The sequence below is a fragment of the Petromyzon marinus genome, chromosome 4, assembly GCF_048934315.1.
Source record: "Petromyzon marinus isolate PM22_M1 ecotype Great Lakes invasive population chromosome 4, UKy_Petmar_22M1.pri1.0, whole genome shotgun sequence".
Classification (NCBI taxonomy): Eukaryota; Metazoa; Chordata; class Hyperoartia; order Petromyzontiformes; family Petromyzontidae; genus Petromyzon; species Petromyzon marinus.
Genome location: NC_133670.1, coordinates 26,469,617 through 26,483,224, shown reverse-complemented (window position 1 = coordinate 26,483,224; position 13,608 = coordinate 26,469,617). Strand labels below are relative to the sequence as shown.

Sequence of the window (13,608 nt, the reverse complement as noted above, 5' to 3'; positions counted from 1 at the left end):
CGTGTAGAGATGTTTGTGTATCTATAACAGTGCGTGTGTTTGTATAGTTGCATATTGTCGCGTCTGTATTCGTAATAAATATAGGTGCGTATGGGGAAACAAAGGCGGTCGGGCATGGTGTTGACCACCCACCCTCTCGTGTGCTCGCAAACAGCACTTTTCCCACGAGTTTGTGACAGAAGATATTTGTATGTGTCTATGTAGACGTGTGTGTACATAATAAGGTGTGCATAATGTGTTTTTGTGTTTGTGTACTCATTATTGCCGACCACGAAGTGAATGTGCTTTTCCTACGCGCCCAATCTGGAGAGATCTAAGCACAAGCTAAGCAGGTTGGGCCTGGATCCTCCCGGGATGGGCGACCAAGGCTGCCACAGGGCCCTGTGGGGGTTACGTATTGGGCAGCAGAGGGCAGTGCAGTTAAATAAATAGTTGTACTGTACCGTCGTCCCCCCCCCCCATCCACGGTCCATGCTACCACGGTTCACCAACCCGCTCTGACGAGAGTGGTGCATATTCTTGGTTCTTTCGATAAAGTCACCACGTAGAAGGGAAACAATAAAATAATAAAAATATAAAACAATACAATTCTCACGACGTTTCGACCGCAACACAAGCAATCATCATCAGGTGTGAAAACCACAGCAATAAATTTTGAAAAAAGTGGCGGGTTTTTTTTAACGGTAGCACCACGGACAGCGATTTGGCAGTTATTCAGATGGACGAGTACATCCACAGTGAGGGAAAAAGTATTTGATCCCATGCTGATTTTGTACGTTTGCCCACTGACAAAGAAATGATCAGTCTATAATTTTAATGGTAGGTTTATTTAAACAGTGAGAAACAACAAAATCCAGAAAACCCCATGTCAAAAATGTTATCAATTGATTTGCATTTTAATGAGGGAAATAAGTATTTGACCCCCTTTCAATTAGAAAGATTTCTGTCTCCCAGGTGTCTTTTATACAGGTAACGAGCTGAGATTAGGGGCACACTCTTAAAGAGAGTGCTCCTAATCTCAGCTTGTTACCTGTATAAAAGACACCTGTCCACAGAAGCAATCAATCAATTAGATTCCAAACTCTCCACCATGGCCAAGACCAAAGAGCTCTCCAAGGATGTCAGGGACAAGATTGTAGACCTACACAAGGCTGGAATGGGCTACAAGACCATTGCCAAGCAGCTTGGTGAGAAGGTGACAACAGTTGGTGCGATTATTCGCAAATGGAAGAAACACAAAAGAACTGTCAATCTCCCTCGGCCTGGGGCTCCATGCAAGATCTCACCTCGTGGAGTTGCAATGATCATGAGAACGGTGAGGAATCAGCCCAGAACTACACGGGAGGATCTTGTCAATGATCTCAAGGCAGCTGGGACCATAGTCACCAAGAAAACAATTGGTAACACACTACACCGTGAAGGACTGAAATCCTGCAGCGCCCGCAAGGTCCCCCTGCTCAGGAAAGCACATATAATTGCCCGTCTGAAGTTTGCCAATGAACATCTGAATGATTCAGAGGACAACTGGGTGAAAGTGTTGTGGTCAGATGAGACCAAAATGGAGCTCTTTGGCATCAACTCAACTCGCCGTGTTTGGAGGAGGAATGCTGCCTATGACCCCAAGAACACCATCCCCACCGTCAAACATGGAGGTGGAAACATTATGCTTTGGGGGTGTTTTTCTGCTTAGGGGACAGGACAACTTCACCGCATCAAAGGGACGATGGACGGGGCCATGTACCGACAATTCTTGGGTGAGAACCTCCTTCCCTCAGCCAGGGCATTGAAAATGGGCCGTGGATGGGTATTCCAGCATGACAATGACCCAAAACACAGGCCGAGGCAACAAAGGAGTGGCTCAAGAAGAAGCACATTAAGGTCCTGGAGTGGCCTAGCCAGTCTGCAGACCTTAATCCCATAGAATATCTGTGGATGGAGCTGAAGGTTCGAGTTGCCAAACGTCAGCCTCGAAACCTTAATGACTTGGAGAAGATCTGCAAAGAGGAGTGGGACAAAATCCCTCCTGAGATGTGTGCAAACCTGGTGGTCAACTACAAGAAACGTCTAACCTCTGTGATTGCCAATAAGGGTTTTGCCACCAAGTACTAAGTCATGTTTTGCAGAGGGGTCAAATACTTATTTCCCTCATTAAAATGCAAATCAATTTATAACATTTTTGACATGCGTTTCTCTGGATTTTGTTGTTGTTATTCTGTCTCTCACTGTTCAAATAAACCTACCATTAAAATTATAGACTGATCATTTCTTTGTCAGTGGGAAAGCGTACAAAATCAGCGGGGGATCAAATACTTGTTTCCCTCACTGTATGTTCGGAAAAGATCAGGGGGGAGACGAAAATAATGGATGCGGTCTGAAAGCCAGCGTAAGCGTGAACAATCAATTAAGACCCGAAATGGTTTATCAAATCCTTCCAATGATTGCTAAGCCAGAATCCATCTTCTCGGTTGAAATTGTCTCTGTGTTTGTATATGTGGATAGCCTCATGAACGAATCTCGCATGGTAGCCAGATGGCTTGCAAAGAACCTCTGCCTTGGAGAAGTCAATGTCATGTGAGCCTACTGAATTATAACAGTGATCTGCCACGGCCGAGGTGTTGGTCCTACCGTGTTTTAGGTCTGCTTTGTGTTCACGAATGCAGTCCGAGACATGTCGTTTGGTTTCTCCAATGTAACTACTACCACCACATAGGCATCTTAGTTTGTAGACGCCAGGGTACTGAGAGTGGTGCAGTATGGCCAAATAACCCCCTTGACCTGCATGGCGTGGGGAGGCCCTCATCCAGCAGTGGAGTAACTCCTTAAGCAAAGTATCTGAATTACTCGTACGCGTACGTATGCGCATACATATAGTCACACGTGTGCACAACACACACGTGTACGCGTGTGTGTGTCCATATATGATTGCCACCCACCCTCCCGCACGCCCTATCCCCCGTAGAGGCCACGTGTGGAGGTCAGCGCTCAGAAATAGGCGAGGGGAAGTGGCGCTCCATTTAATTATTTATTTATCTACTCCATGGCCAACGCGAGGGGGGCGGCTTGGGCTCGAGAACGTCCCGAGGATGGAGGTGGGAGGGGGGAGGGAGGGAGGTGGGAGGAGACAGAGGCGGTGGTTGTTTGTGGGTGGTGGGAGTTGGTAGCGGTAGTCGTGGTTTTGGTGGTCGTGTGGAAATCAGCAGCCTCCCTCCCTCCCTGGCGAAGTGGAGATTTAAAAACCCGCTCGCCACAACCACAACCACCGCCAACCACGAATCCTGTCGGCTCGACTAGCGAGCGGCAGACGCGAGCCCGTGCGTGCACACGCATGCGTGTGCTTGCATGTGCTGCTGTACACGCGTGCGTGCACACGCATGCGTATACTCAAGGAGGCACCGTGGCGAAGTGAAGAAGAGCAGGCGCATGAAGACCAAGGAGACTTCATTTGCATTTCTCGTCGGCTCGCGGTGACACGCGGGGAGGACTCGGGGTGCCGGGGCTGAGCCGGGCGAGGGGACGAGAGGACCCCCACTGGGCTCCCCTCTCCCGTCCGCGGCGGGGAGAGGCGAGAGGGGACTCTGCGTGCGTAGTGCCGGAGACAGACAGGGAGTGCGAGACTGCGCGTCCCCTGTGCGTGAACATGTGTGTGTCTGTGTGTATCTACATGTGTCTGTGTGAACATGTGTGTGTCTGTGTGTATCTACACGTGTCCGTGTTTCTCTGTCAGTATAACTCTGTGCGTCTGTGTGTAACTGTGTCTGTGTGTTATCTCAGTGCATATCCGCATGACTGCATGTGTATGTCCGCCTGCCTGTGCGAGTCCTCTTGGTCATGTCTGTCTGTGTAATCACTCTTGTATCGTCTCCTGTCCGTGTCTGTCTCTCCATGTGCGAGCGCTGGTTGTGTGCGCTTGTATTATGTCTGTGTTAGCCCGTCAGTCACTCACAGATGCACAGGTAGGCGCTCACAGACTCAAACATAAACGCAGATGTACACGTACAGACACAAACGTATGCACGCACAGAAATACACACTCACACAGACTAACAACAGACATCGGAATTCGCCACTAAGTGGTGGTGACGTCACAACGGCGCTTGTGCCAGGCTAGGTGCACAGACCAACCCATATACATACAGAGACACACGGACATACATGCACATACGTACACAGAGATGTATATGTAGATTTTCAGGCACAAACAAACAGCATACTTACACAGATGGATACACAAAGATAGAGACACAGCCAAGCACATATATACACACAAGATATACACGCGAAAAGACAAGGACACACACACACACATCGAGACGCATATACACAGGCATACGGCTAGATACACACAGATTCACACGTACAGACGGGCAGACAAAGACACACACACGTCCACAAACACGCTCAGATAATCGAACAGGTATATAGATACAGACACACGTAGAAGTACAGACAGCCACGCACACGTAGATAGATAAACACACAAACAGACACACAGATAGACACGCAGACCCCCAACCCGCGGTGGAGGGTGCGCTCCCCGCCGTCCACCCATGGCAAACGGCGCAGCGGGGGGGAGCCCCCCGCGGGGCGACGCGGAGCCCCAGCAGCCCTCGCCAGCCATGCCCTCCCCGCCCAGCAGGGTCACGAACTTCTTCATCGAGAACATCCTCAGGCCCGAGTTCGGCCGCCGCAAGGAGGACTCCAACTCTGCTCGTCGCGAGCAGCAGCAGGAGGAGCAGGAGCAGTTGGAGGAAGCGAGGGTGCGGAGCGGTGAGAGGGTGCCGGGTCAGGTCGGCGTACTCACCCGACGTGAGGGTCGAGAGGTCAGCGGCAGAGTCAGCGCCGAGTCCTGCGGGACTCACGACAGCGACTCGTGCACGGAGGACCCCGCGGGAGGCAGAGAAGCACTCACCCCGGCCCACGACTCCCCGGCGAGCCGCGCTTCAGCGGAGCCCGGTTCAAAGCCCATGCTGTGGCCTGCCTGGGTGTACTGCACGCGCTATTCGGACCGGCCTTCCTCCGGTAAGAAAGGTCGCCTCCCGCCTGAGACCATCTCTCTTTCTCGATGAATATTCCCACTCCTTATGAACAGTTTTGACGCAATGTAAATGCGCATTGTAAACATGGTTTTGGAGGAATTTGATCACTATAATGAGACCAGCCTTCTGTCCGTCTACGCGATAATGAAACAACGTTTAGTGTTTATGCCAGGAGGACTTTAGGGCCTTACGTTAACCAGCATAATTTGTTTAAACGAGCGAGTTTCTACGTTTTGGGTCTCATCAGCAGAGCCAGGCTTGCTAAGGAAATGCTGCCGGGTTACCCCAAACCCACGGCGAGTAATCCCTCGTTTGATGTCCAGGGTAAGGTTCGCCACTGTCCTCGTTGGCGTTACCCTCCTCACCCCAAACCCTTCCATGCTATAAACATTATTACTACTACGGTGGAAGCAATTACAACCAGAAAATATGTATTATTATTCTCACATGTTCATATTCACACGAATTGTGGCGGGTCGCTTTTACCAATGTCACATAATAAGAATGTACAGCGAGCTGTGGCGTGAGCAAGAAATTGCAGGTCTGCACCTTTGCCTTTACCAAACAAGGTGCAGTGAGCCAGTCGTGTGTGTTGCACGTCCGGGGCGTCACGCGTGTCACTGCCATTGTCACGGCAAGGGGAATCCATCCATCGTAGTCCGCGTTAAAAGCGGCTTGTGGCTGCCATTATAGTACGTGCACAGACAAGCGTAACCAACAAACAACATCATCATCATCATAAGCCGTGATCAATCCACTGCTGCGTCGACGCCTCCTCGCCATCTCTCACGACCCTGCCGATGTATCGATGCACGAAGCAGCCGCACACGAGCTGATCTCATCGCTTCGCGGCGAGCGTCCTCTCACGCGCGTCCCTCTCATTTGGCAGCCATTCCGTTACCGGTCTCGCCCCATCGGCCATGTACGTACGTGTATGTTGAACTTCTTTCGCGCCGTACGTAGCAAACCGTGCTAATCGTAGTTGCGGGGGGCATCATGGTCCATTCTGAACGTGACGAGTCGTGTCCGAGCCCACACATTCCCCAAGAGTCACTGTGAGGTCTCCAACTGTTCTCTGATCCACGTGTTACTATTCCAGTCTCTGTCATTCCCAAATCTCCACGCTTATTTCAGCTTTCGTGAAATTGTGTTTGTCAACGCACATAATAGAGTACATGTGATACAAATTAAACACACACCATACACAAACACGCGCACACACGACAGCCGAAAGACACAGAAACACACCAGCACGAAGTTACACGCATAAACAGACACACACGATGCCACGCAGATATATACACGTAAAGACACATACACGCACACGTGAAGACACATACACGTGGAGACACATATATACGTGGAGGCACATGTGAGGACACACATACACGTGGAGACACACACACATGTGAAGATACACATACATGTGGAGACACACACACACGTGAAGACACACATACACGTGAACACACACACACACGTGAAGAAACACACGTGAAAACATACACGCAGATACACACACAAGTCAAGACACACACACGTGAAGACACACATACACGTGAACACACACACACGTGAAGAAACACACGTGCAGACATACACGCAGTCACACAGACACGTTAAGACACACATACACGCGAGACACACACATACACGAGGAGACACACAGGTGGAGACACACACAAAAGACAAAGATCCCCCATATAGCCTTAACAGACTGTTGTGGCAAGTGCTGTTAGCGATCACTTATGAAGGCCAGCACGGCACACGAGGGGATGGGTGGCCAGCACCATCCCCGGCCGCATTTGTATCCCCAGTGACAATGTTTACACACTGCACCAGGTACTCATTTAAGGCTGAGTCGACCTAGGGGAGGTCCAAGACCGGTTCAGACACACACACGCATGAAGACACATATACGTGGAGACACAAACACACACGTGGAGACGTATACGCATCCACGTGCATCCGTGTTCACGCACCCCCGCGTGAACACAGGGTATATATCGGATACTAAAAGCTATGCATTAATTTATGTATACACCTCGTAAATATAAAAAAAGACATTTCAATTTGCATGCTCGGTGTGGATTTGTGCGTTTCGCGGGTGCGGGTTAAATTGTAGACGTGTTTGTAGGGTCTGAGCAATAGCACGCAATCATTCCTCCATATTTATTAATTCGTTTATTAAATGAAACATTAAAATTTTAACATGCGTCACATTTCATATGTAATTCTGTCAACAGACTAATAACAGGTTTTTTTTTTCCCGGAAAATGTATTAAAATCCACGTCTTAATTATATTTGCATCTGTCTATCGATATATTAATTTACTTGCCTGTTTATCTGTGTATATATGAATATCCGTCCGTCTATATGTCTATCCGTACATGCGTCTATCTGACATCTGTTTAATATTAATCAAGCACAAAATAATTATTCGCGTCGTTTTGGAGAATATCATACAAAGTAAACATCAGACATTCTTCCTCCGCGCATCTGTTCCTCCACGTGAAACATAAATGAATGACAAGGAGGCGAATGGTCTGATTATTCATGATTTTATGTGGGATGCTACATCGAGCATCAGTGTACGATGTTATGCGATGAGTAAGCTCAGGTCGAGAGAAATAATATAGCTTAAAAATGGCGAGTAATGTATTGTGTCATGTGCGAATTAGTTACGGCTATCGGCAAACATCTGTCTCGTTTTGTTTCTATACCGTGTTCATGTATGTATGTTTAACTTACTTCGCACCGTACGTAGCCAACCGTGCTAATCGGAGGTGCGGGGGAAGGACAACAAACTAAACACAAAAAGCTGTTTTAAAGACATGAGTTTTCAATCTAGATATTAAAGTGCATAGCTCCAGTGGCTTCCTAATATCGGAGAGAGGAGCATTCCAGACAGCCGCAGCAACGTATTTGAAAGCGTGCAATGTGGTGGCCGTCTTTGTTCGATGACTAGCCAAAAGCCGCTGTGATGATTATACCGGAGTTCGCGAGATGGTTTGTGTTCTTTGACGAGATCAGCAAGGTATTGTGGTTCATTTGTGGCATGCAATTTGTATGTAATGGGTTATGTGTGTGTGTATGGATGTGGACATGTGGGGTACGGTAGTGGAGTGACTAACGGACTGCCCTGCGAAGCCAGAGACCCGAGTAATATACATCGGCAATGGGGGGAGACAAAGGCGCCCGGGCGTGGTTATTGCCACACCATCCCTTCGTGCCTCGTTCCAACCTTCATAGGGGCTCACGAGCAACACTTTTATTAACATCCTGAGACATTTGTTTTTGTATGCAATGTGTTACACGTACACACGAACGCATCTCCACGTGTACATTCACGCACATCCACAAATACGCAGACACATGCACACACATAATTACATACAGCCACACACACGGACACACGCATCCACACATAAGCACACATACACACACGTCTCCGCTTTCAGCGTACAAATATATTAGATTACACACATAAATACACTTCAAGTATATGTTTACTGCATATACACAGTAGCGCTCCGTTCACCACCACGAAGGCATATCAATCTCGATGTACATGACAAGCAGACAGAGGTCATGTTTTCGTGTGCTATGCAATTGTTGGAAGCAGCGATCGTTAAACAATAAAAGTCGTCAACAAAACCGTGGCGTTACACTTGTTTCACAAAGATCAACAGAGCCACGCGGTCCATAGGCGGCCACCCTTAACCCTGACTCCATGTTGAACTTCTTTAGCACCGTACGTGCTATTAGTGAGCGCCTATGAAGGTCGACACGACGCATGAGGGGGTGGGTGGCCAGCATCACGCCCGACCGCCTTTGTCTCCCCAGTGGCGATATTTACACACCCCATCAGGTACTCATTTGAGGCTGAGATGATATTGGGACCGCTTCAGATAATCGTCGCTGGTTGTTTCCGGAATCGAACTCGGTTCACAGGGCTCCTAGTGCAGCGTGATAACCGCTACACTGCCGCTCCCCATACAAATAAATACACATGTGCACACATACACAAAAATACAAATATCAACCGTATCGCATTTAACAGACTGTTGGGGCAAGTGCTGTAACTGAGCAACAGCCGCCGTTCGCCACTAAGTGGCGGTGACATCGCCACGGCGCTTGTGCCAGGTTAAGTGCACTTTAAGGCCACGTGAATTGTCGAAGGTTCACCGACATGACCCAGCCAACGCAGCCTCGCCTGGCGGAAGAGCTCACTGACTGGGGCTGTGTTCAGATTTTTCATTGAAGGATCTGTCAGCTCCTCCTACAGTCCAGTCCGGTGAAACCCAGGATGGGTCGTATGCAGGCCAGCCTGAATGTTTTAAACCGGCAAGTATAGATAATGGAGGGCATGACTGTGGTGGAGAAGACATGGAGCTTCGAATGGAGCGACAGGCCAGGGTTGCTTCCACGTCGCACTACGATGCTGATGAGAAGATAATGCACTCACACATATACACAAACAGATGTTCAGACAAATACGTTCCAACAGAATTAAAGTGCACAACACAAACTCTCGTCTGATCTTAACTGTCTCTTAAAGGCCTTGATTTGCACCGAACGTGAACCCATTCACAAGCACACCGCGACAGAGATCACCGTTTAGTCGACACGATCGAGCAAGAGTACGATAGGTGGTTTTATTTGGCACACTGGTTGCGAGACTCACGATGGAGTTGCAGCCAGAGGAGAGAGGAAGCCAGAAAATACATCCGGCGCGGAGATGGAGCGATGAAATCGGATGGTGCTATTTGGATCTTTGCATCGCGAGACCATAAGAGGCGGAGACAGCTTGGGGAGGTCTTCATCCAGCGGTGGATAAATCATGGCTCTTTATGGGCACGGATCCCGAACCCCATAGTTTATCCTCCTCCGATAAACTCGATCCCTGCACCACCGTGCGGATTATGTGAGTTTTACGCGCCTGATGATGACTCCAGTAACAATGACAAGAATGGCACTGGGGGTAATTGGCTATCGCCTCGCCCGCACTTTTCCCGTCTGTCCAGCCGTTCGACTGACTGTGTGTCTTGCTGTTGGTCCATCTGTCTGTGTGACTGCCTTTCCTGCCTGCGTGTCTGCCTATCCGACTGTTTGTGTGTCAGTCCGTGTGTCCGTGTGCTTGGCTGTTCGTCTGTCCGCCTAACTAACTGACGCGTGCGATATGCCACAACCTCGGGTTAAGATTCACCCTCATCCTGACCAATCGGCTAAACACGCGGCCACATTTCCTGAGCGATTCGTACAAACTTGACGGTAAGGAACGATTCAAGACGCAGCGCATAGCCGCGGAAACGCGCCACGTGGGCTCGCGAGCGCTCGTCGTTGTGTTCGGAGCGCGGTTCCGTTTGGTGGCACCTCGAGCGGAGATCGAACTCAGCTTCTTTTCACCACGAGCCATGCACGCTGCTCTCGGCTGTGTATGCCGAGACACGGTACTCGCAGAGACGATAACAAAACTTAACTCATTAGTCGAGAGCAGAGACAGACGTGCAAAGGGACAGGAATACAGACAGGCAGACACCCAGGGAGACAGGCACAATACAATAAAACACGTTAGCATTATAATAGAACACGTTAACATTATAATAGAGCACGTTAACATTATAGTAAAACACGTTAACATTATAATATAACACATTAACATTATATTAGAACACGTTAACATTATACCAGAACACGTTAACATTATAGTAGAACACGTTAACATTATAGTAGAAAGTGTTAATATTATAATAGAACACGTTAGCATTATAATAGAGCACGTTAACATTATAATAGAGCACGTTGGCATTATAATAGAACACGTTAACATTATAATAGAGCACGTTAAAATTATAATAGAACACGTTAACAATATAATAGAGCACGTTAACATTATAACAGAACACGTTAACATTATAATAGAGCACGTTAATATTATAACATAACACGGTAACATTCTAATAGAGCACGTTAACATTATAACAGAACACGTTAACATTATAATATAGCACGTTAACATTATAACAGAACACGTTAACATTATAATAGAGCACGTTAACATTATAACAGAACACGTTAACATTATAATAGAGCACGTTAACATTGTAACAGAACACGTTAACATTATAATAGAGCACGTTAACATTACTATTAGAACACGTTAACATCCCAATAGAACATGTTAACATTACAATAGAGCACGTTAATACTCGGTATAACACGAACGCGCATGGGAGGCAAATCTCGATTTGTATCGCGAGTCTGGCGACATCGCCCAGCACGTCCCCTGTGTCGCGTTGCACAGCACCCACACGCGCCCCTTCTCCCTCACAAGGTAAGCGTGCCTACGGTCATGGCCACATATATATAACTCGCAGGCACTACTATCGTGTCCACGCAACTTCCCACGAGATTTACATTCGAGGAGTAATGTCTGTGCGAGGAGTCGAGTCTCATCTCCCCGTATGAACGCGGGGTTTTATTTTGGCTCTCTGGTTTATTTACTGCTTAAATAATCATTTGTATTATTTACCGCTTAAATAATTATAATAATTATTTATTATTATTGCAGAGGCGCTGTCCGTTGTGAACCCGGCGATCCGAACTCGATTCCCGACCACGGCTAACATCGGTGACGAATATATGAACCGGTCTTTGGCCTCCCCTAGGTCGACTCAGTCTTAAATGAGTACTTGCTTCAGTGTGTAAACATCAGCACAGGGGAGACAAAGGCTGCCAGGCGTGGTGCTTGCCCCAACAGTCTTGTAGGGTAACGCAGGGGGTTCTTTACACTCGTCTGTATACACGTGTACATGCAGTGTGTACCTAGCCCAGTGCGATAAGCACTCGAGCTACTGCTTCCCATTTATACCATTCCGTGTATATAGATACATACCGGCACACACACGCTCATATATACACGCATGCATATTCACTCATATACGTGTACACACACACGTGTATACACACACGTGTACACACACACACATGAGCGCAGACGTATGACTAACCGGTAGGTGCGGTGTCACACTCCACGGGAGGCGATTTACTCGCTTCACCGACGACAGGGCTCGTGTGTTGTGTTGTGAGCAGTCATAGACTCGGAGCAGCAGCAGCAGCGCTGTAGAACTCTAGACCAGGCGTGCACTGTGAGTGTACATAGTGAGTGTGCATAGTGAGTGTGCACTGTGAGTGTGCACTGTGAGTGTACATAGTGAGTGTGCACTGTGAGTGTACATAGTGAGTGTACATAGTGAGTGTACATAGTGAGTGTGCACTGTGAGTGTGCGCTGTGAGTGTGCACTGTGAGTGTGCGCTGTGAGTGTACATAGTGAGTGTACATAGTGAGTGTGCGCTGTGAGTGGGCACTGTGAGTGTACATAGTGAGTGTGCACTGTGAGTGTACATAGTGAGTGTGCACTGTGAGTGTGCGCTGTGAGTGTACATAGTGAGTGTACATAGTGAGTGTGCGCTGTGAGTGGGCACTGTGAGTGTACATAGTGAGTGTGCACTGTGAGTGTACATAGTGAGTGTGCGCTGTGAGTGTGCACTGTGAGTGTGCACTGTGAGTGTGCACTGTGAGTGGGCACTGTGAGTGTACATAGTGAGTGTGCACTGTGAATGTGCAAAGTGAGTGTGCGCTGTGAATGTGCACTGTGAGTGTGCACTGTGAATGTGCAAAGTGAGTGTGCGCTGTGAGTGTGCGCTGTGAGTGTGCGCTGTGGGTGTGCACTGTGAGTGGGCACTGTGAGTGTACATAGTGAGTGTGCACTGTGAATGTGCAAAGTGAGTGTGCGCTGTGAATGTGCACTGTGAGTGTGCACTGTGAATGTGCAAAGTGAGTGTGCGCTGTGAGTGTGCGCTGTGAGTGTGCGCTGTGGGTGTGCGCTGTGAGTGTGCGCTGTGAGTGGGCACTGTGCGTGTGCACAGTGAGTGTGCGCTGTGAGTGTGCACTGTGAGTGTGCACTGTGAGTATGTACTGTGAGTATGTACTGTGAGTGTGCATTGTGAGTGTGCGCTGTGCGTGTGCGCTGTGAGTGTGCACAATGAGTGTGCACTGTGAGTGTATACTGTGAGTGTGTACTGTGAGTGTGCACTGTGAGTGTGCACTGTGCGTGTGTACAGTGAGTGCGCTGTGAGTGTGCACTGTGCGTGTGCACAGTGAGTGTGCGCTGTGAGTGTGCATTGTGAGTGTGCGCTGTGAGTGTGTACTGTGAGTGTGCACAGTGAGTGTGTACTGTGATTGTGCACTGTGAGTATGTACTGTGAGTGTGCACTGTGAGTGCGCGCTGTGCGTGTGCACTGTGAGTATGTACTGTGAGTGTGCACTGTGAGTGTGCGCTGTGCGTATGCGCTGTGAGTGTGCGCTATGAGTGTGCGCTGTGAGTGTGCGCTGTGAGTGTGCACATCGCGGGACATTGGTAAATGTTCGTTTTCGAGTTGTTCCACTATCGTTGTGAGCCTCTACTGAACGACTGTGCTCCACACGTCAGCTTTTGAGTCATTCGAGAACATCCTTAAGATTTACATCAGTTACTCAACCACTGCATGCTGCGGTACCCATGCATA

The 13,608-nt window shown here is 48.5% G+C and overlaps 1 protein-coding gene across 1 annotated transcript in view; it reads left to right on the top strand.

Annotated features, from left to right (window-relative positions):
- Nucleotides 1-3,140: 3,140 nt before the first annotated feature.
- Nucleotides 3,141-13,608, top strand: part of LOC116937261 (homeobox protein engrailed-1a-like) — a 32,151-nt gene continuing 21,683 nt past the window's right edge. The window contains exon 1 of the mRNA XM_032944335.2: nt 3,141-5,019. Within this exon, the coding sequence (XP_032800226.1) occupies nt 4,548-5,019 (472 nt within the window). The 5' untranslated portion in view covers nt 3,141-4,547. The remainder of the gene's footprint in view (nt 5,020-13,608) is intronic.